This window comes from Typopeltis vanoorti, chromosome 20 (genome assembly GCF_054136105.1).
Source record: "Typopeltis vanoorti isolate ZY-2024b chromosome 20, IOZ_Tvanoo_1.0, whole genome shotgun sequence".
Taxonomy (NCBI): domain Eukaryota; kingdom Metazoa; phylum Arthropoda; class Arachnida; order Uropygi; family Thelyphonidae; genus Typopeltis; species Typopeltis vanoorti.
This window is the reverse complement of record NC_143568.1, coordinates 77194201-77219231: the sequence shown is the minus strand read 5'-3', so window position 1 is coordinate 77219231 and position 25031 is coordinate 77194201. Positions and strand designations below refer to the sequence as shown.

Below are 25031 nucleotides of genomic sequence, written 5' to 3'. Positions count from 1 at the left end.
AAATTTATTCAGTTGCCTTCCTACCATACTAGCTTTGTTAATTCTGTTGTCTATTTCCATATTTAATTTATCATCTTCACCTAAAAATCGTGCCTAAGTAGCTGAAATGTTTTACTTATTCTATAGGTCCTCCATTCACAATGCAGTTGATATTTTCAATGCATCTGCCTATTTTCATTGTCTTGTTATTGCTGACGTTCATACCATATCTATTACAATAGTTATTCAATTTAGTCAGAGAATCTTGCAGACTTCTAGCAAATTTATTTAGAAGTATAACATCATCTGCATAAAGCAAAGAGCTGACATTAACATCTCCAATTTTGACATCAGATCTAATATCATTTTCCTTCATAACGTGATCCATATAGATAATGAATAACAGAGGGGATAAAGTACATCCTTGTCTGACACCAGATTTAACATTAAACCATGTTACTGCACTTCCTTCAATTCTAACTGCTGACTTACAACTCAAATAAAGACTAAATATTGCTTGATATATTGCTCCAGTGACACCATATAACTGTATTATTGAATAGCTTCTCTCTTGGCACCTTGACATATGCCTTTTCCAGATCTACAAAACTTAAATACAGATCTTTATTATAATGTCATAAAAATTATATATCAGAAAAAAGTCTTTCATATAATCTAAGGCTCAATGCTTGCTGCAGCACTGATATAGTACGAATCCTTCATTCTCCAAATGTAATACGATAATACAAGGTCTAACTAAGTACTACTATAAGCACCAAAATTAAGAAACAGAAAGATACTCTCCCCACTTTTTACAAGCTGAATTTATGTTTAATAACTTCCTGTGATTAACAACTCTAGTTGTATTATGTTTATCACCAAGAGAGAAGAAGCATTTTTAGACACTATGGTAGTAGACCCACACTATCGTGAATACTACTATGACGAAATGAAGTGCTATAACAAATTACAGAAAAGACTCAATTTAAGACCAGTACAACTAATGCTATTTTAAGCTCCTTATTGCATACAGTAAATGCATGACCACTATGACAGCAAACCAAATTTCTTCATAAGTGATGTCACAAAGTATAACTGTTGGGAGTACTGCATAAAAATTATTAATTTTTGTATTAAAACTAGAAAATAAAGAAATAAAAAACTGTAGCTGAAGTCAGTAAAATCAGAAAGTGGCATTAACCAAAAAATGACATGAAAAAGTATGAATGCAAACAATAATGAGAGACATAATGAAAGAAGAGAACTCAAATTCTCTTCTTTCTTATATTATCATGTGCATCACTAAATAAAGACGATGGGTGAAAAAAGAGTAATCATAAGGGGGAATTTAATTATTCAAACACTGATTGGGTAGCTGTGAAATTGCATGAATAGAATGAAACTGAATTTACTGAGCTGTTGAGTTCTGTGCCATGGTATTCCCTGCAACTTCCACTGTGTTCTGTTTTCTGCCACCTCCTCTGTTTCATGGGAATGGAGCAGGAAGGGGAGGCAATTAATCTTACTTTCCCTAAATTCATTACAGTGAACGTTCCATGGTCTCTAAAGGTTTGCTATAGAGATATAATATAACATCATGTAATACATTATCAGTGATTGTCCAGAATAAAAATACAAACATATCTGAATTATGATGGGAGGAATTGTGAGAATCTGTGTGTAAGAGCAATAATGTTAGGAAACTGTTATTATTATGGAAGTGATTATGAAGAGAGAATAATTTTGTGTTCGGTCTTATCAAACATGTGTAAAGATGTCTGCAAGTTGTCGAACTGTGTCATGCAGACCACAGACAAAAAAAAAAACCCATGCAGGTAACTTTTATGTCTGTCTGCACACAAATACTAGGAATATCAGAAACAAAGGAGTAGAGTTTGTTGCCTTGGTTAATATATTAGGACCTCATATTATAGGTATTATAGGCATAAGTGAGACCTGGCTATCAGTAACAGACATACCATATAGTATCAAGTGCAAATGGTATAGTATTTTTAGAAAGGATAGGAGAGGAGGATGTGTGTGTTGCTAATATTATCAGATGGCCTGAATCCAGTCAGAGTTGAGACTTACGAATGAAATACTAGTAACAGTTTTTCACATGGCAGTGAGTCTGAAGCCATTTGGTGCGGGGCAGAGTCTAACAAGATCAAATACACAGGTAGTGTTGTTATAGACTGGTGGATCAGTTGCTAATGATGAATAAATGCATCACTAAATAAAGATGATGGGCACGAAAAGAGTAATCATAATGGGAGACTTTAATTATCCAAACACTGATTGGGTAGCAGTAAAATCTCATGAAAATAATGAAAATGAATTTATTGAGCTGTTGCGAGACAACTTCTTCAAGTATCATGTGATAGAAAGAGTGGTTAAAGAGTGTTAGATCTGTTTATAGAGTCGGGGGGAGGGGGAGAATTCATTAAAGATGTAACAATTCTGTCTCCGGTTGGTGACAATGATCATGTGGAACTCACTTGAGCTTGAGAAGTGGCTAAGTTTATGAATGTTCCATTCAGAAAAGGTTGTGTGCTGAACTACTAGTAACATACAGTAACAATAAGCAGGAAATTGTGACCACCTGAGGAGTATGCCAGGTTCTGCACCATTGTATCAGTTCTTGGATGGGAAAGATATCGACAGTGCATGGGAAGTGTTTAAAAAAATACTTAAATGATGCAATATCAGAATGTGTCTCTAGAATTCGAAGAATAAATAACAAGGAGTAAAATGGATGTGTAATCTAATTAAGCAAGACATTTTTAAGAAAAAGATTATGTGGAAGGAATACCGTGTGCATAAGGATGATGTCAGTTATGATACATAATTATAAGTAGCAGGCCAAAAGAGTCACAAGTGTTGTACAGAAAGCTAAGTGAATATGAAAAGAAACTGGCTCAGCAAGTAAAAGACAACCCAAAAGAATTCCATCATTATGCTGCAAATAAAAGAAAGAATGAATCTGAAAGAATAACTCTAATGAATGCAGATGGTATGCAGGTGGCTGATGCAGAAGAGATTGTTCAAGTAATGAGTGGCCATTTTGCTAAAAGTTATTTACCTGGTATATGCAACATTGAACTGACCGCTACCTCTTCACTCTTGAGAAAACTCATGTTTGAGGAGGTGGTACTAGAGCTGCTGCACAAATTGAATAAAATTTTCTGCAATAGGAACTGATGAGATATCAGCATGGATTCTAAAAGAGTGTTCAGCTGAAATGGTTATTCCTTTTCCTAAATTCATTACAGTGAATATAGTCAGTGAAAATACAATTTGAGTCTCAAAACAGAGAAGATTCCACAAAAGTGGAAAGAATGTATGATAATCCCATTTCACAAAGGTGGTGTACAGACCAATGTACCCAACTATCAACCAATCAGTATATTTGGAGTGGTGGTCAAGATTTCGGAAAGGTTGGTTAAGACTCGCATTCAGAAATGGGATGGTAGAGAATCTCTAATTTGCAATGAACAGAATGGATTTACCAAGAGAAGTTCACGTTTTAGCAACTTGCTCACATTGTCTAATAATGTTACCACTGAGTTAGATAAGGGAATGGATATACCATGATACTTTTGGATTTTGCTAAGGCTTTTGACAGAATATAGCATGAAATACTGTTGCATAAATTGGAGAATATGGGGTTGGATTATAAACTACTGCATGAATAAGAGGATGGCTGACTGACAGATATCAAGAAGTGGTGTATATGGAGGATATGAATCTGCAAGATTCAAAGTAACCAGTGGTATGCCTCAAGGATCTATCCTTGGCCCATTGTTATTCAATCTCTACATTAATGACATTGGGAAGGATTTGACATGTGACATACAGATATTTGTTGATAATGCAAAGATAGGTAGGGTAATCAGGAGTGCTGCTGATATGCAGTACTTGCAGAATGATTTGAACAGGCTGGAATTGTGGGCATCATGTTGGAAGTTTAAAGGAATATTATCGACACTGGGAAAGGATTAAAACTAATTTTAATGCTTCCAATATTTCTCAGTCACTGAGACATCTTCAGGGATTACAAATAACTTTTGTAACAACAAACTCAAATACAATACACTACTAAGTGAAACATGTGGGTGACTCTAAAGTCCTATCTAGGTGTTGCACCCTCTATGGACATTTGTAGGTGGCCTAGGATGTATTGTGGGATCTCTGACAATTAATGTTTGAAAAATGAGCCATAGACTCATACCTTCTCAAACTTTCTATATGGCTAAGATATGTAGATGTTTTCTCTATTTTGGCCTCATGGCTCAAACACATTAGACTCCTTCCTCAGTCACTTCAATAGCTCTACATCCAAGAATCCAGTTTATGATGGAAAAAGAAAATAACAATAGTTTATCTTTCCTAGACACGTTAGTGACACGCCTTCCTAATGGTAACCTTTCCTTCTCTGTATATAGAAAACCTACTCACATAGGTAGATACATTCACAAACTCTCCCATCGCCATCCCTCTCGACAATATGGCATTATTAAAACTCTAACCGATAGAGCCCACAAGTTTTGTTCAGTGGAACCTCCCGTTGAACCTAACTCAACCACATGCACAACACTTTCCTTTCCAATGCCTACAGCGATTACAGAATTAAAAAAATAATCAGATCCTCCCCATTCCCCAGCCATCTCTTCAGAAATGCCATCACCATAGCCCACATCCGTGGCACATCAGAAGAAATAGTCAGGTCATTAAGAAAGTACAACCTCCACACAGTGTTTAAGCCCCACCGTAAACTTACTACCCTTATCGTTCCACCAAAGATCAGCTCCCTCCTCTCTCAATGCCTGGAGTATATAGAGTACCCTGTTCCAGCAAGCTAGCTTACCTTGGACAGACAGGCAGATCAGCAACCATCCATTTAAAAGAACATAAATCATACATCTCAATCACAACTATGGTCAATCTGGCCTTGCAGACCTGTTTTGGATACAGCTCACAGAATCTCCTGGAGAAAAACCACCATGCTCTACCATAGTAAATTCAAAAAAGAAGACTGTTTTTAGAATCTGTGGTGGCATTCAGAAATCAACCGAATTTAAATAAATACAGTCATATAAAACTTCCCAAAATTTGGAAAACATTAATTGTCAGAGATTCCACATTACGTCCTAAGCCACCTACAAACACCCAGAAAATAACTGCAATACCGAGATGAACCTTGACATGTAAATATAAAGAAGCCATTTTGCATCTTTACAAGGTCTTATTAAGAACTCACTTGGATTATTGCAACCAGGTCTGGTCTCCTGCTTTCTGTGGTGATTCTGATAAAGTGGAGAGAGAGAGTAAAGGAGAATGTCAAAAATGATGTCAGGGTTGTGAAATACTGATTATGAAGACAGAGTGAGAATTTGTAGGCTGCTGACGCTAACAAACAGGAGAAAAAGAGTTGATATGTTTGAGACTTAGAAACTTCTGAAAGGGTTATACAGAATTTCAGTACATGGAATTTCTAATTTTATGAAGGTGGGGAAAGGATGCAAGGGCATCCTTGCATCCTTTCTTGATGAGTTTCTGGCTCCCTAGAGGTCTCTCTTAATAATAATATTAATAATAAAAATAACAATAATAATATACTTACTTCCAAGTAATAATGAGATTTAACTTTAATGATCCACTTGGGTTAAGATTTATGGTCATTATCTGTGGATGTGCACTAAAAAGGTCTTTGGTTTCACAATATTTATTCCCTAACAGAATATTTTTGCCTAAGCCTCGAACTTCAACTGCCTATGATTAGAAAAAAAAAATTAAAAAAAAAAAAATATATATATATATATATAAAGGAATCCTCATATTATTAGTATGAAGAACAAATTAATGAGAGCATATATAAACTAAATGTCATTTTCATACTGCTTTAAATTATTAAAGCAATGCTAGATTATTGTTCTCTCAAAGTTCGAAATTAGGTTTCTTATATTTCTTCATAATTTTACTAATGTTCAAATACTTAGATTAAGAAGGTTGAATGCAATACATAGTTAAAAGGATCTTTTTTTGTTTTTAATCTCTTCTATGGCTCAAATTTAAGTGATAATACCTATATGCTCGAACTCGTGTAAATTTCACATAAAAACATGAACAAAAAAGACATTGTCGCCAGCTTTTCCTCATATATTTTAATGAAGAATAGTAAATAATAAAATTATGTGTCACACACAAAGAAAGTCCTATATGTTGCAATGAAGCAAATGCTACAACTATCAATGACAAAAGATTATTGAATTTTATCAATAAAGATGTTTTGTTTATATCTGAAAGTATCCTATAACTTTTGGCAGGATAATGCAGGTACAGTAAACCTCCGATTTAACGGACAAAATTTCCGGTAGTATGTCACATGTGAAAATTAACACCCTCTTAATTTTAAAATGCTTTTAACCAAGATTTGCTTATAATTAAATTAACAGGTTATTTTTTTGTTATTAATTTCCTGTTATTTTTAACAAATTTTGGCAAATAGGCTATCATATGTTGGAAAAACACTGTAGTAATTTAGCCAACATAAATGAGTCACCGTTCATAAAACATGTTCGGCGAATGATTAGGACGTGATCACACCAATCGCACTGTAATTGGTTCTTTTGTCAAGTGACGTGACTTCTGCAGCAGTTTTATTACACGCATTTTCATAAGTTTAGCGAGTTAATTATAAAAAAAAAAACAGTAGAATTCAAAAGTTCAAAAAACTTGATAGTTTTTTCAAAGCAGGATTACCACCAAGTGCCTCAACATCGAACATTAACTTATCTAAAAGTGTGTGTAAAACAATTTTTTTTGTTATTACGTTGCTAATATTGATAAAATTGCAAAATAATGTTACAGATATTTTTATTTTAAAAAATTTGCAATTTAATGGACACCCCTTAGCCCCTATTAGTCTGGTAAATCGAGGGTTTACTGTATATTTATATAGAGTATACACTTAGAGCTTCCCCCACCCCATTCCTCATGTGACAAAATTGACCTGCAATGACTGGATGTTCCATCTTATGTATCCCACAAATTGAGTATCATATCTCATTCTAATCGGTTGGCAATATTTTGTAATACAGCTGAATTTAAGAAAAGAAAGAAGCTTCTATAAGATTTGTTACTACCCATCTATAGAAAAATAACTCTCATCTGTTTAAACTGATGTCACTGAAATGTAGTACAGAATTTACTAAAGTAAAGAGCCAAAAGGCTTCAGTTCGCGATACAAAAATTATAAAAATCAAGTGGATATTAGATCCAGCATTATTTCAAAACCAAATGTAGAAACTATGAAAGTTTTGTAAAAAATAAGTTGATCAGAAAACTTACAGGATTATGCCCGCCAGAATTTATGAGTCGCCCTAGCGCAGACCACTTTAGAAAACATTAAGGTTTCACTGGCCTGACAGCTGTTTCGAACTGGTTGGTTCTCATCAGAAACTAGACAGAAACCTTAAGAGAGCAAAAACTCTTTCAATACTAGGGAACTTGAAAGTAGAAACAAAACGTTATTTAAAATTTTGGTTTTAACCTGGACCCTTTTTTTTGGTTCAGTTGTAGTAGGATTAAGAACCAGTTAATAATAATAATAATAATAATAATATGTAACACCTCGAGGGAGTCCAAAGACTCATCAAGGGAGGACAACTACTCTACAACTCTGCATCTCCACCAATCCATCAGCCGCAACTATCTTCATCATCTACACAAACTCCATCTACCACCGACCACTCCCACTCGTATTTTTCACAAACAATCGCAAACATCCATGACCATGGCAGGATTTGAACCCGTAGCCTTTTGGCTGAAGAGCAGATACGCTAAGCACTCGGCCAACCAGGCCAGCAGACAGTTGAAAGGATACTAAGTAATAACTGCTCTGGTTCAAAATTTAATACAATTTGATATCTTCAATCTCATTAAAATTTGTCAAGTTTTACTAAATCTGGTTTAAATCCAACCTTTTTTTGCCGAAAATCAGGCAAAATGCATTAAGGGCAGTAAGCATAGTGATTTCCTTCCTTTGTGTAGTTCTTCTCCATCTTACTTCATAACTACCTTAAAAAGATGTTGCTTCCAAAATGAAAGGCTATTCTACACATCAGCATACAGTCTACAGTATACTCGATTAAAATAAATTTGGCTGCAAAAAACTGCCAAAGATTTGTGAGATTGTTATCCTATGCTAAAATCAACTGACCACCCTTGGATACATATAGTGTGTGTGTGGTCAGAATATCAGGATACCAACTTGAATATTTCATGCTCTTTTTTTTTTTTTTTTTAATTTTTTTTATAATTACACTCTAATTACTCCAACCTTGAAAATGCATTAGTAACTGGAGGCTGGTTGTTTTGGATTGATGGCCAAAGCAATAAAGATATTAAGGCCGATGTATTATGCCAGTAAACTGTGTATGTTCTTATGGCCAGTTTGCCTGTTTGGTGGAATGAAAAAACCCTGCCATGTCAATAAAAAATGGGCTAACTTACCTTCAGTTGAAAAATCCCGATAAAGGTTCTTCACGTCTTAGACAGGATTCGAAACCTGGTGTTCCAACCAAAGGGTATCGTCAAAACTTTATTTACATTTTTTTTTTTTTAATCTGTTATGCTAAGTCATTAAATGGTTTATAATAATAGCACTTTAATCTGAGGTATCTCTCTCTTAAGTTGGGCTTTTAAAATATTTGGGAACTCAGGTACTGGAATGCAGGATACATTTTGGTCCAATGTTTTAATATAGTGTTCAATAAGAAAATTTAATATGCAATTCCAAAAGATTTTCCTGATCAATAAGGGCTTGACTTTTATGTTTTCTTTTCATTACACAATATCATATTTTTTTCAATACAACACTCTTTCAATGTTCTGTGATGTTTTGAAAATCTTACTTGCATACTCAATAGAGCTGCAATTTATAACAAACATTTGTCAAAATTTAAAATGGCAATCTTTGTATTTTATTACTAACAATAACTAACATATTTTCAAGTCTTCCTCTTACTTGGATATTTCACTCACACACACACAGACACACTGTATGTAAGTGAAAGAGTATGTATGGAAACCTCTCTCTCTCACTACACCATATAGTGTGTGTGTGTGTGAGAGAGCGAGAGAGAAAGGAAGAAATACCAAACACCTCTTGTTAGTATAATGCAGCAAAACAGCTTTTAAGCTTGTTTTAAAAGAGTCCACAAATAAGTCACTCTTCTGGTTTGTGAACCTCAGTTCTCTAAAATAGCCACATGCATTATGGCATTCACAAAATACAAAGAAATGAGGATTTTGCTTCTATTTCTAAAGACAAGCATTTTTTTCCCTTGAAGACTAGATCCATGAATTTCACACTGCTGTTTAGATAAATTCGAATCTACACCAGATGATGATCTCCTATATACATCAGAACAACCTTCACTATCTGTCAGTCTGAGTATTATCTCATAGTAATGGTGAAGCAAGTGATGGAAAAGTTAAAAAGTGAAGCACTGATCGTATTGTTACACCCTGATATCTTAAGAATGTAAAATTCTCAGTTATCATGGTGTAACATGAAGAATAAATAAAATAAATTAGAACCCTGCAAAAAAGATAATAGTTGAATTAATAAAAAGAAAAAGAAAGATTCTTGCATCCAATAAAATATATCAAATATAAAGGAGTTTGTTAAATTAATTAACAAAAGAAAGAAAATATTAATATTGTGATATGATTTAAATGAGAAAAGTTAAATAAATAAGACAGAAAAGGATTAGTCATAAGAGATGGTATGTGAGAGGCTAGAGATTAAGTTATTAAGTAAATTCAGAAAAGTTTTGGAAAGGGGATTAAATTAGAGGCTAGCAAAAGAAAAACAACAGACTATCGCTCAGGGCCGATTCCCGGATTGAGACATCGTTACGGGCTTGCCGATCAAAGGACGTTTGGCAGAAAAACGCCACCTTAATTGGTGGCGTTTTTCAAAAAACAAGTAGGGGGCGGAGAAAAGAAGTTAGAAAAAGTGCCGTTAGGAGAACAGGAATAAAAGGGATGGAACCCCCCCCCCCCCCACGAGGCTTTTTTGGTTTTGATTTTGATTATGTTCCAGGAGAGTCCTTCGCGCGCTCTTTCGTAGGGATTTCACGGGGTTTTCCTGAGTGGCGAGAGGGGTTATATCTCATCGTCACAACACGGAAACAAAAGTGAGCGGGATTTCGGTTCCGTATTTCCTATGTGAGAAGCAAAGAATGCCATATAGTCGAGGAAAAGAAAACATATTCTTTGTGTTTCGACTTCAGTGACAACTACAACTACGAGAAGGGGAAAGAAGTAAAGAAATCGATGTCCACGTGGCGAGTTGCACAGCCGATATATAGATGATTCAAAGTGTGTTCAGAGTTACGAAAAGTTAAGCCAGCGTAAGCCTAGTTCAATTCCAAAAAGAACGTAGGAGAAGCAGATTATCGGTGAGGTTACATCAAGATAGTTCAATCAGAAGAAGGTAAAGGTTCATATGAAAACCCCAAGAAAGAAAGGTACTGTAAAATATATCTAATGTTAACTAAAAATTTGTCTGTGATAAGTATCATTATTCTAATACGGAACTGTTGAAGTGATCAAGGAAAATTTATACTAGGACTTTAGTATCTGACAGAATATATTAAAAGTAAGCTGGCTAGTGTTAATGTTATGTGAAAAATCAAGTGTCCTGAGAATTTTGCATGTCTATTGTAATGTATTGGAAGGTTAAATTGTCATAGTTGTGTGTTAGTGCAGAAAAAGGCTTAATTAATCTGCTTAAGTTTGAATAGTAAAATAGTGTGAATTAATCTTATTTGTCCATGTTGTAATTATATTTGTTGAACATAATCTCATTTGTTGAATTGTTATGGCGGCATGATCGTAATACTCATTATAGGATCATAGCCTAATTACTTGTAATAAGCTAATGTTAGTTTGTAAGTATTTAGTTTAGCATTAAATTGAGTAATCATAAAAATTGAATTGTACCATGTTAAGGAATTTAATAAACCTTTGTTCAATGATAAAAAAGTTGTCTGAAATTGCTGTCCAATGCACCACTTGAAAAATACGAACCTAATCACGCGGGAAATTAATGTTAAGAAACGAGATAAAGTGTCACAACTGCAACATAGTTACACTTTCAGACATATTTGAGTTCTTTCTCCTTGTTTTTGAATATAATATCTTAAACTAAATATCCCCAAAGGCACAGTATAAAAACAAATATTAGGGGTACTAAGGGGAGAAATAACTTAAGTATTAGTATAAGTTTTGGTGATATCTCGTGCGTAGATAATAGAAGAACATAGATAAGAGGAAATTGTTAGATAGAATAAAAATCGTAAATTGGGACACAACAGTATCGCAGATCCTCAGTTTGAGTATGATTATGATATCAAATGATTTACATAGAAAATCCATTAGTTAGGCAGAAGTACCAATTTTTTTTACGATATTTTGGTTCTCTCCAAGTTGTTGCAGAAGAATGATTTGGAGAGAATCAAAGGATTATGTAACAAATTGGTTCCTGAAAGGAGAGTGAGTGGAGAAAGTAGGTTTCTCCATTTCATTCTGCTTCCTTCCAGCAAAGAAAATTTCTCATTCAAAGATCACTAAGATCTTGCATTGTTATATTTTGTATTATGTCCAGCATACTTCTTGCTCTCTTATGCTTAGAGAAGCATCACACTAGACATGGTCCTTTCTGTTCTTCTGCAGGTAACTCACAATTTATAAATGATATCTTTAGTTAAATTCTAGGTTTCACTGTCATATGTTATTATATTATGAGTACGCCATATTGTCAGTGCTTTTCTCTTCAAACTAATTGGAATATTGCCTCTAATGACAGCTTTCAGATTCACAAAAGCCACCAACTTTGTACCTTGATTTCTGTCTATCTACCCACTTTGATTTTCAATGATTTAATCAAAATAAATATATAGAAAGTTTATTTTTCACTTAGTTAGACTATAATAAACTTAGTTTAATCCTTTATCCAAGTGTGAGATTCAAGGAGATGTGTTTTGCATTATGGGAGATACTGAGATAGGAGTGATGTTAGCTTGCTCCACCTTTGCAACGAGTTGCCTGGTGTTGTACCACCTTACTCCAGTCCTGAAGATACTTTCAGGTGCAAACTTTGTTTGCTCACACTCGAATAAAGGATTAAACTAAATTTATTATAGTCTAACCAAGTGAAAAATAAACTTTCAACATTTTTCTCTACATCCAGAGTAATTTAATAAAAAGGTGGCACACCGTTTGGCAACTCCTATAGATAGAGATGACCTTGCTAATGCTTCTGCCTAGTATCTCCACTTGGGCCCGGCTCCCACTGAAGAGACCTCAATAAGGGTCGAAACTAGTCTGGGTAGTGACCCTTCCCTTAATGCATAACATTAGATAACATTAGACATATCTGCAAGGAGATGTGTTTTGCATTATGGGAGATACTGAGATAGGAGTGATGTTAGCTTGCTCCACCTTTGCAACAAGTTGCCCAGTGTTGTACCACCTTACCCCAGTCCTGAAGATACTTTCAGGCGGAAACTTTGTTTGCTCACACTTGGATAAAGGATTAAACTAAATTTATTATTTAAAATAATTATATGATTCTGCTCCCTCCACTTCTACATCTTCCAGTATTCTTTTTGGCATGATTTTGTCATTCACCACTGCTTTTGTTTTGATTATGTTTAACTTCAACCCAGTATTAATATCATTATATTGCTATCTCCATGACGTTAGAAGACTCACTGCAGGAGATCCACACTAATGTTTATGTGCACAACACCTCCTTAAGCTCATTCACTTTCAGGGAACTCACAACTAATTCTGACAACTCATTCGACTCATTCACCCTCTCCAAGCAAAAAACCTAATCCACCTGTCCTTACCAACCACTCTCACACAACTTCCAGTAGCAATCCCTAGTTCTCTTTCTCTATTGATCATGTATTTAGAAATTTTCTGTTAATCTCAATAAATAAATAAAATTCTGTGTGATGATACAGCGTTTCCCCTTTATACGGGAGTTCACGGTACCATCTAGTCCCCCCCAAATTTTATCTGGGCCCCAGAACTGGCATAGGCTGAAAAATCAGACCAATGGCTGGGTCAGTATTCCTGACTGTAATCCGTGTGTGTGTGTTCTCGGACCAGTTTGCCTGCTTGCGGGGATGAAAAACACCAGATAAACTGGCGGAAAAAACCCTGCTGTTCACGCCCAAGACCGGCTAACTTGGCTATGGCTGAGGAAGATCCTTGAGCTCCTCACCAATGGGAATCGAACCTAGGACACTCCTTCCCCAGGCATATGATTGCAAAGTACAAAGCCACTAGGCTAACTGCGCGGACTGTCAATCTTATAGAAACCCTTTAATAACTTATAAGTTTCTATCAAGTCCCCCTCTTTTCTGCTTATCAACTAACCTTTGCAATCCATGCACCTTCAAGCTATTCTCATAGGAAGCATTCCACATACCTGTAACCAGCTTGGTCACTCATCTTTGATTTCTCCACACCTAACTAGACACTTAAGCCAGTTCACTTTTATTTCTAGTCTTTTATATCATCTTCCATTAAATCTATATCATAAGCAAAACACAGTTTCTATAAACTTCTGATGAATCAGAATATTTCCATTAATATTTTAACTCCTCCATTCTTTGAAGAGATGTAAAGAGTTTTGGAGATTTACCTCCTTGTCTATTTATTGGAAATCCTTTACTAATCATATGTAGTTTGATGCAGAGGTATCATGACTGTGTGTGTGTGTGTATATTATTTCTAGTTTTCTAGGCATGTTTCTTCAACATCTTGTTTTAATAGTGAATCTAAAATAAGTTGAAGTTTTAAGAATAACTTTTTTTTTTATTTTTCAAAGACCATATGCAGCCAAACCAGAGAGGTTTATTATATTCATGTCTCTCTACTATATTTGCTTAATGAATATAATAAAAAACACTACATCCAACCTGTCTGTGGAATTGCATATATTCAAGCTGATGCATTATTTTGTTATTTATTACATCTGTAAATGATTTGTATATTCTCAATAATGATACAGTAATTTTTGATATTTTTACCTTTTTCATGAAAAAAATTATTAATGCTTAATCCATGCTTCTGGCTTTTCTCTATTTTAAACAAAGTGAGAAGAGCTTCGCCAGATAGTCAGACAGCCTTCCATTACAAATTTCAATATCACCTGAATCCCACCCAGTAGCCCTTCCTTCTATCATTTTCAAAGCTACCTCAAACTCTTCTCTCATAAACTTTGACCTCACTCAACTTTTCCTTTGTAACCTTTGGCATGCTCAATTCACTGCTCTTCACAGCAATATCCTCTGCATTTCTTTCTTTGTCAATATAAAGTTCTTCATAATATTTTTTAATTCTGTTTATTATTTCATTCCTGTCTGTTTATTTAATCATCACCCCCTTCAAAAGCAACAGTTTCTTTTTTTTCTTTAATTAAAAAGATCTCATGCATCATATTTCTGTTTTATTTTATTTTATTTTTCTACTATTAAAAGATCAGATTTCAGGTGTCAAGTTTTTTTCCTGATTATTCTACACATTTTTTTTTTTTTTTAATTGTAGTAACTCTTATTTTTTGAAGTTTCTTAATAAGTCTAATGTTTATTATGAATTTTTTTTATTATTTTGTATACAGGAAAATAATTCCCTTGTGCAAAATAAAATAAAATTTTTTTCAATGTTACTGTGATATAGTGTTTAATTACATTATAAATGTAGCCAAAATGAAAAACCGTATGGCTCTTTCTTTAGTAATTACTTTTACACATCAACTACTGAGAGTTCACTTACGAAAAGTACATTTCTCTGACATTCGATTTATTTAGTACTCACTCATTGAGAGTTTTTGCTCTTTTAAGGTTTCTGCCTGGTCTCTGAAGAGAATCAGCCGGTTCGAAACAACTGTCAGGCCAGTGAAACTTTATGAAATGCATTAATAAAAGGTGAGCATATGGACACTTGGCAGCAGTCATGTTCTTTTGAGTAGTGCAAGCTAAGGCAACTCAGATGCTGAGGATTGCATTCTTATAAGCTCTCAGGTCAAATTTATGAAACTTTAGTTTCTATAAACTTCTGGCTTTGAAATAATGTTGGATCTTTAATATCCACTTTTCCAATAATAATAACTTTAATGCAGGCACTGGAATAAGGCCACTCTATTACACTGGAGCAAATACAAATATGAGAGGAAATTCCTCGAATCTGCCTCAACCTGGAAAAATTTTCCAAACCTCAACAAATTTGGGTGCATGAGACTGCCCCAAATTTGGAAAGCACTCATTGCTTTTCTGATCTATGATGATGGCAATGTAGCACTGCTAAAATATACAAAAGTACATATATTAATTAAAGTTATTATAATTAATATTTTAGTATACTATTTCCTGAAAAATAATAGTTATCAGTAACCAATGCACAAACTTATCTACCAGAATTACTATTATTACTTATATTAGGGCTTGCTAATATGGCAAGCTGAAGTTGAAGATATCTAAACAACCTTTTTAAAATGACGCCAGGGCAATAATGTTATCCCAAATTGTGCAAAATTGAAACGCCAGTTTACTTCACTGAAGGCTCTCCACATCTACATGTGCAATAGCTTGTCTCTTTTTACAGGAAAAGATTGCTGCCACTAGCATTCTCCTGGCTGACACTAGCGAAGCTATCCATGCATTAGAACAGGAACTTGCATGAGACGAACATCAACCTTTGGATGATCATTGCCAACATCTTGAAGGCTTCAGCAGACAAAGAATTTTAAAAAATAAGATGTTGGCACATCAAGAAATATGAAAATCTACTTAAAAAAAACTCAGCTTCCAAGCTTCAACCTCCTCCTAACAGCACACTCATACAAGGCTGTAACTACACACTAGCACCTATAAACATTCCTGCAGAAGAAATAATGATCCAAGTAAAATAAGCCATCCTCAGCCTACTCAACCATATTGCCAACAGATCAGACTAGATGTAGTCAGTGTACTCACTCATGCTAAACCACCAATAAGCGACCTCTCAAGAAAAGAATTTGAAGTGCTGCAAGAAATTAGAAACAACAGAATAGTAATTACGAAAGCAGATAAGGGAAATGACACTGTGGTTTTAAACCAATTAGATTATACAGGTAAGCTTGCTTCCTTACTTAATTTTAGCTACCTACCTTCACACAGACTATGATCCCACCAATATACAGATCAGAACACTCCATAGGTTCCTTAAAAAGGTTATTTCTTGGCCTGTGAAGTCACAAACTAAAACTCTATAACTCCATACCCCCCCCTCCTCCCCTGCAAGATATATAGACTACTAAAAGCCCATAAACATAATGTGCCATTACATCCTATTGTGGATGGCAGTAATTCACCCACATACAAATTAGTCAAACATTTAGCCAAAGTACTAAATGTTTGGCTAAATGCACAACATACTGGCAACACACCTTCACACAAACTCAGCTCACTTTAAAGTCAGTATAGAAAATCTCACACTACAGCACACACTGACATAATGGTCAGGTTTGATGTCTCCTCTTTATTCACTAATGTCCCACTCAGAGATACCTTAGACCTCATCCAAGTAATATTTCCTCCTGATATCTCAAGCCCTGTTTCAGTTCACCATGAACTCAGGATATTTCATTTGGCAAGGAAAATTCTACAGAGCAGACAGCCATGTCCACTCTATCTGTTTAGGTTCTCCACTTTCTCCACCCTTGGACAACTTATTCACAGAGATCTCTGAAGAAAAAGCCTTAAACTCTGATCCATATAAACCCACTGTGTGGCTATGCTGCTAGATGATGTGTTCTCCATTAGGCCACATGGCCTTGGTACTCTCAAAATTTTTTTAACACATCTAAACAATCAATATCCCAGGTTCCGGTTTACCTTAGAAAAGGAAAGCAACAACAGTCTTGCCTTCCTAGGCACTCTGATTACACGCCAGCCTGATGAATCCCTGGCATTCTCAGTAGCAAGCCCACACATACTGGTAGATACATTTACCAGTGGTCACTCCCCTGTCCCAACAATATGGGATTATAAAAACCCTATATAACAGGACAAAATTAATTGGTTCTGATAACAGTGCTCCAACTACTGAACTTGACCATATTCTCAACTTTCTTAGCCAATGGCTACAATCCTAAAAAACCTGTAACCACAACCTCCTCCTCTCCCCTTCAGAGCAGAGATTACTCAAGATCATCATATATCTGAAGCAAAATATATGCAAAGCAACCTTACAATCATTTATAGACCACATGCATTCCACCAAAGACCAGACACATTCCCTAGACCTACCAGGTCCCTCTGATATTGGCTATCCTGCCTATCAAACAGGCAGGATAGTCAATATCAGAATTTCTGAACACAAGGACTACATCCAGTTTCATCATTACACCCACCCAGGACTTGCAGACCATGCTTCAGACACCCACCACAGGATACATTGGAAGAAGGCCATTCTATTACACCACAACAAATACAAATATGAGAGGCTATTCCTCAAATCTGCCTCAGACTTGAAAAACTTTACAAACCTCAACAAATTTGGGTGCATGAAACTGCCCCAAATTTGGGAACCACTCATCCTCTGATCTTCAGTCCAATGAATCACCCAATCTATCCCACTAAAGGTGCTATTTAGGACTCTAGGCCCACCTTTGGTTGCCTAGAAATCACATATCATTGTTTTTGTGGATATGGAGTAAAAAACCAGGTTTATATTTAAAATAGCTTGGTATCTTTAACATATATTATACCCAAGGTAAAAAACTTTCTATATCTATCTCTCATCCTGAGATTTTTATTTAATAAGGTCAAAGCACCTTATGGTAACTTGTTTTGGTAAAATATTTATACACTCTGTATTACTTAAAACTTAGTATTTCTTAGCCTCGCTCCCACTGACGAGACCTCAATAAAGGTCGAAACCAGTCTGGGTAGTGGCCCTTGCCTTTAATACATAGCATCATACATCTCCTCCAGGAGATGTGCTTTGCATTAAGGGTAAATATTAAGACTAGTGATCATAGCTTATACTCCCTTTACTACGAGTTGCCTTGACTTGCACTACGTGCAGAGTCAGCTAGACTTGCAACACTTGCAGGCGCAAACTTGACGGACTTGTCTGTTTGCTTATTTAAAATAGCTTGGTATCTTTAACATAGTAGGCTATTATTAGTTAAGTTTTTGGGTAGTCAAAAGTTATATGCGGATTTTCAAACAACATGGGGGGGGGGGTTTCGGCACCCTTAACCCTCACTTTGTTCAAGGTTTAACTGTATTTGGTATCCAAGTGGATATCTACAGAAATTTCAAGTTAGGATTGGGCATCATGTCAGAAGCCTTAAGTTCTTTACATTTTTTATACACTGATTGGAAAGAAGTCCATGTGTGAGGAACAAACAGCCCCGTGCTCACCGTAATAAGATGGCTTATTTGGTTTGTTTCCCAAAGAGTTTCTTGATTTTTATGGTTCTTCTGTAAATGACATCATTAATGTCAATGTAAGATTGCAACCAAATGAATGATTGCAATGGAAACATTTACAAATATTATGACATCTATAATGTGAGAGTGTCCATGCAAGCAAGGGACTTTTATTCTTCCCATATGTTGGGAATTTGAAAGAAATTAAAATGAATAAATAATTGGATACAAAAACCATCATAATTTATTCATCCAAAAGAAGTGTGCAAGTAGGCCTGACAAACAATAGCTCAACTAGAAACTGAAGGATTAAAACTTTCTTCCTTCATCCTACATATGCTCAAGAATATATAATTTGGTTTTCGTAAACAAATATATTCTTTCATGAATGCAGTACATTAGGAAATTGTACAATGTATCAACTACATAAGTGCAATGCTTATTACTATTTGTATTCCTTTTTTTATGGCATAAGCCCTCTAAACTTGTAGAGAGCAGGATTATAAAACACAATCACATCTTTTATCAATCAGGGTAGGTTACTGATAAAGAAAATTGAAATAATACTTCGAAACTGGAGGAGTATGCAACTTTTTGTAACATTAAAGCGTCCTGGTAACACAGTTATATTTAAACCCTCAAACACTGGCCTCAAAATGCATGATCCTCCAACAAACTTTTTAACAATAAACACAACAGCTTTCACAGCTGCTAAGAAAGCCATTAGCATTTTGCAGTTTAGGCATTAAACTGGAGGAGTATGCAACTTTTTGTAACATTAAAGCGTCCTGGTAACACAGTTATATTTAAACCCTCAAACACTGGCCTCAAAATGCATGATCCTCCAACAAACTTTTTAACAATAAACACAACAGCTTTCACAGCTGCTAAGAAAGCCATTAACATTTTGCAGTTTAGGCATTAAAAAAATCACATCACTGAGCTAATTTCAGAGGATTTTATGAATGATTATATACTAAGTGTAGTTTTGTAATCATTAGAATGAACAATCAGGTTTTACTGTAAACCCAAAAAGTTGCTGTATTGAAAACAGTACAGCATTACATAAATTATATTTGGCAGAAAATTATATTCTTGCTTTACTTGATTCAAAGCAATCAAGTTGTGAATCTAGTTGTGAATAAAATATCTTCACAACTAGATTACTTGTATATGGAAGCTGTTGAATTCACATCAAATATAGTTGAAATATATTTGACACGAATATAATTTATTGTTAAATATAATTTACTTCGTAACCAAGTGAAAATACTTTCATCAACAATCTCTAATCCAGAGTATTTTAAATAATAAAGTGATACACCTTTTTACTACTTGAATGTGGAAAATATAGAATTCAGCATTGATTCAATTTCTGTAATTTTCCTGGATTTGGCTTCCACTGATGAGATCTGAATAAATGTCAAACCAATCTGGATAGTGCCCTTCTCATAATGCTTCTGCATTATGGAATACTAAGACAATGTGAAGTCAACAGCTTATGTAGAAAAGCAGTCTAGCTGTGAAGATACAGGTAATCCTCATATAATGCAGATGTTAGGTTCCACAGAAATGGCGCGTTATATAAATCACGTTATATGAGACTCGGATCACATAGAAAAAGTAGGGTTATTTTCCAAAATAGTTTTTTTTTTTTTTTAAATTATATAAACAATGACATATCCAAAAAAAATATATTTTTATTTAATTCAGGTAATTCATGTAAGTTAAGAAAACATATAAACTATGAAACAAATACAAATTATAAACTTATAAAAATTACAAATTGTACATTGCACATAATGCATAAATGTTTTAACATTTGATGTCCGTAGACGCCATATGGTCACTACTGTACCTCAACATGGTTTTGGCAATGATGTCTTCTGCTAGAATAAGTGGTAGGGTCGCAGATTTCCTTTCCACACAAAGTTTGTAGGACAATCACAAACATCCATGCCCATGGTGGGATTCAAACCCACGGCCTCTTGGCTGGAGCACGGACACACTAACCACTCGGCCAACCTGTTTTAGGCAAAATAAAGTGCATATTTTAATCATCATCACTGTTTTCAAAACTAACATTTCGTAGATGTTCTTTATTTATGAGTGGCCGGATGTCATTACTTGGACATCGTTAGTATAATTCTCATTGCATACTTCTGCGGGTTTAGTTATCAAGAAGTCAGTAATAAGACCTTGCTTACCGCTATGCTGTAATTTTTTATTAAGTTCATAACATGGAGATAAACAAATATTCAATTGCCTCGTGAATTTTCTAAAGTGCTCCATTGAGGGATTATTATGCGTAAAATAGCTTCCTAACTTTCTTGCCAAGTCCAATCCTTCTGCTAATTTCTTTAAACTGAATTCTTTAACAGATTCATCACAATCAGAATCTTCGGCAGAACTTTTCCCACCATCTATTAATTGTACCAGTTCTTTCTCATTTAAATCTGTTTTCCCATCAATTAATTCACTAATTTCGTTTTCAACCGTATCGCAAAAGCCCTCTAAGTGGCCATTACTATAAAAATAAATTTTTATATAAAAAAAGCATTACATATTGTATGTAACTCACCAGAAAATAGTGCTCAGATGAAAAACCTGAGTTTCTGGGTAAAAAACTTTACCATCATCTATGTATGAGACGAACTAACTCAATCTTCAGTTGAAAATCCCTGATAAAAGTTCTTCACATCTCAGGATTTTGAATTAAGGTGTTTATAATACAATCTTCATCTATATTGACTGAGCTACAGAGAGGCTCTACTTTAAATTTAAGCCTAATATAATCAAATAGGTTCTCATAAAGGCAACATGATGAGCATTTTATTATTTACTGATATACAAAGCAAAGTACATTAGGTATGCCCACTTGATAAATGTCTAGGAAAGCAGGCAGTTATTGTTTTGTTTCAAGAGGCAATAATTTTTTGTCTGATTCTGGGTATGAATGGGGTGATAAAATTGTAAATGAAAAACACGGCATGCTTTTTTTCATACAAGAATTGTGGTATAACATTCCCACATTATATAACAAAATGAAGATTGATTGCTTTAACTCCCCCCCCCCCACTAACAAACAACCTTTACCTTGATAAAAAGTGGCTCTCCAAGTAATGCTTTGAAAAGAATCTTTTGGTTATCCCATATTTGTTTATCATTTTTAAGAATCCGACCTCGACTCTTCCATTTCTGATCACTGTGCTTAAGAGTAATTTCAAACACATCACCAGGACAGAGTCGTGCAAAACCTTGAATGCCTGAAAATACAAGAAAAATTGAAATTTATGCTTAGATTTCTCAAAAAGTAAATTAAAACAAATAAAATTTGATTCTAAACTCAACAATAACTGCTAAATATATATTCACTATTGCTTTACCTACAGAGCTGATGATTATTATATTAAAATAACAATGTTTTTTAAGAAAGTTCTTCTTTAGTTTTAAATGTTAAAGAAAATGCAAACAATGTTGTTTCTTTATTACAAACATGTAACCAAACATTACACGCATGAAAAATTCTCTAATCTTCAATTAATTCAGAAATTTTATATGCATTTTTCAAAAAATGAATACATACCTTTCATTTGAAACAAGAACGTTCCCATCATTCTCTCCAGTTCTGATTCAATAGTACACAGAGCATCAGTGCATTCTTTGTAACCAGAACGGACACTGTGCAGAGCAGATCCCCGTTCTCGACCAGGAGATAAAACATAGGCATATGCCATTGTTCGTACACCTGCGAAAGGAGAAGGGGAGATAGAAAACAAAATAACATCAACAGTTACAACACCCTACAGTATATTATGCACAACTAGGGATGGGAAAAGTTTTTATAAGTTATTCATCTGGAGGATTAACAAATGGTGATTGAGTTAGGAAACTTTATTATTATTACAAGTTGTTAGATTGAAAGTTTCAAAACTTGAATCACAGTTAACTTTAAGAAGTGTATATTATGATATACTGGCTAAATTATGAAATAAGAAAGGCAGCAGTGTAATATCAAGTGCAATACAACACAGAGACATAGTTTATTTTTTCCTTCCCCCATTCATTGTAGCCATTGGCTAAAAAAGTCAAAAAAAAAGTGTGGCACAGATAACTAAGTTCTGTAGCTACAGCAGTGTCATTAGAACAGGTAGCCGAGCCCTATGTGTCAATGTTTAAAGGATTGCCATATTGTTGGACTGAGTATCATACAACTGCTGATGTAATTTCCAGATGTGTGCATCAGTTTTCTACAAATGGAAAAAGATAGTGAATGATTTGAAAGACCTGTGACTAATAATGCTAAATAATGGTAAACAAGTCTTTTGATTCCATTTTTTATAGTGAAGTGCATTTTTGGATAATGGCTGTTTAAATGTTGATTGATCTGGATTTATGGTTGAAGAAACTCAAGCTATGAGGCCAGTGTATTATGTCTGTTAATTGCATGTGTTTTAATGGCTGGTTTGCCTGTTTTGCAGGATGAAGATCAAGGATGTCTTTCAATGGTAATTATAAACTGAAAGAATATCAAAACTAATCATGATGTCTGAATTTTTCAAGATGAGGCTATTTAAACATTTTGAAATTAACAGATTTTTTTTCTCTTTTTCTTTTTTTTAAATAAAAAGAGAAACTTGCCTTCATGGCAAGTCTGAAAGTGGCATTAGGCTTGTGAATTTTTGGGATACCTAGAGTGTTTAGTATAGTATGGTTTCCACTTCTATAAATTTCTTTGGGCCAAGAATTTTATTTATTTTTTTAGTTAATGATGAATGTTTTCTTTTGTGCATCAATAGGATTCCAATTTATAATATGGTAAGTTGTATAATATTTTAATACATTAGATCTTAAAATACTGCTTCCGCTAAACACAAGAGAAACAGTTTAACAGAAAGGTTGGAACAGTTCCACTAGCATTTCATACCGCAGGGGTTTAAACCTGGATAACGTAATCATGAATTGTATCTTGGCTATCTTGAAAAGGGTATCTTCAGTCTTCTTTTAGACCATAAGAAAATTAATTTCCAACATTCTTAAAAGTAAAAGAACATATTCCATTCTCTTTTCAACAATGAAAAGAGAATAGAAAATGTTCCATGAAATGAAAGAGAACAGAAAATAGAAACCTAAAAGAGTGAGAAATAATACAAATTGAGATCCAGCCATGGTTATTTTATAGAATTAAATCATTTAAGGACTGAATGCACAGCTTCTTCACTATTGTCTTGTAAGATATCTGAAGGTATATCTTATATTACATCTTAACATATATCTTACATTAAACACAAACATAAATGATGTACATCACCACTTACAGACATCCAAGTGTAACTGAACATCATAACTGAATATTACTGAACCTCAAATATTATCTCTAACTACTGTACATCTTGATTCCAAATTACACTCTGTACAATTCCTTCTGCCATAAGAGTGGCACTTGTGCCTCTGATCCATTAGATATCCCATATCAGAGAATGCAAAATCTAGAATTTTTCACCTTCTCTGGCTCAAGGTTTCATCATCTCATTCATTTACATTCAATAGTTGTCTTTAATACTTCCCAAATTCTGAATATCAATCTACCCTCCTCAACTTTCTATCTCTGAAGCTTGACTATTTGCAGTTGAACCACTGACAAAGCTGGAAGCGATACAAAAAGTATCAGCTGTAAGCAATGATCTAAAGCAAGTTATCCATCTAACAACCAGAATATCAAGTAAACTTCCCACTCTACCAACATCTACAATCTTTTCTTAACCAGTTCTCCTTCTAAGGCATTAAAAAGCACCTTATCATAAGGTGATACTCTGCTTCCACACACACAACCTGTTGCTAGCCAACCATGCAAGCAGTCTTGGATCTAACACTACTGAAGTTCTTAGATATATAAATATGTTTAATACAATTTAATATATATTTCTAAAAAAAAAAAAAAAGTGTTTTTAATGAGTTCTTAGCATATCTCCAACCAACAGACTGCAGGTTCAAATCCCACTGTGGGCATGGTTGTTTACAACTTCTTTAGATAAGAGATGAATTTCCTTGAAGACAGTATTAGATATACTTATTGGAGAACTGAAGTGGTTTGAAAAAGTTCCATGTTTGGTCTTTAGAGCAGGATTTTTTGGATTATGCAAAAATAAAATAAATATATATATATATATTCAAGGCACTGCATCAAATTAGCCCATCCAAAGTACTAATATATTTTAGGCTTAGAACTTTTTTATAGTGGGAGTAAAAAAAAAAATAAAATAAAATAAAAATGAAATGAAACTATTATTAAACACACACTTAATGATTCATTCCTCCAGGTGATATGTAAATAGATCCTTAAAACTTAGATGATAGTATGTAACTTTGTTCAAGAAGACCAATATATTTAAAAGCCTCATCTTTCATTAAAGAATATGCAACCTAGATATTCTTCAAATGGACTCTGTCTAGTGTTAATTTTGTGGTCTGCCAAGTTTGACTTTGCAGTCTGTAGAATGAATGTAATCTTTTGTTTTTCCATTCACATCTGTGTTGATTTTCTGT

At 34.3% G+C, this 25031-nt stretch overlaps 1 protein-coding gene across 2 annotated transcripts in view; it reads right to left on the bottom strand.

Annotated features, from left to right (window-relative positions):
- LOC150095583 (rho family-interacting cell polarization regulator 2-like) overlaps positions 1 to 25031 on the bottom strand; it is a 327613-nt gene that overhangs the window by 172732 nt on the left and 129850 nt on the right. For both annotated transcript variants that reach the window (XM_090410002.1, XM_090410003.1), the window contains 3 exons: positions 22072 to 22233; positions 21582 to 21751; positions 5603 to 5751 (listed from right to left, as the gene is read on the bottom strand). In XM_090410002.1, the coding sequence (XP_090266128.1) occupies positions 5603 to 5751; positions 21582 to 21751; positions 22072 to 22233 (481 nt within the window). The remainder of the gene's footprint in view (positions 1 to 5602; positions 5752 to 21581; positions 21752 to 22071; positions 22234 to 25031) is intronic.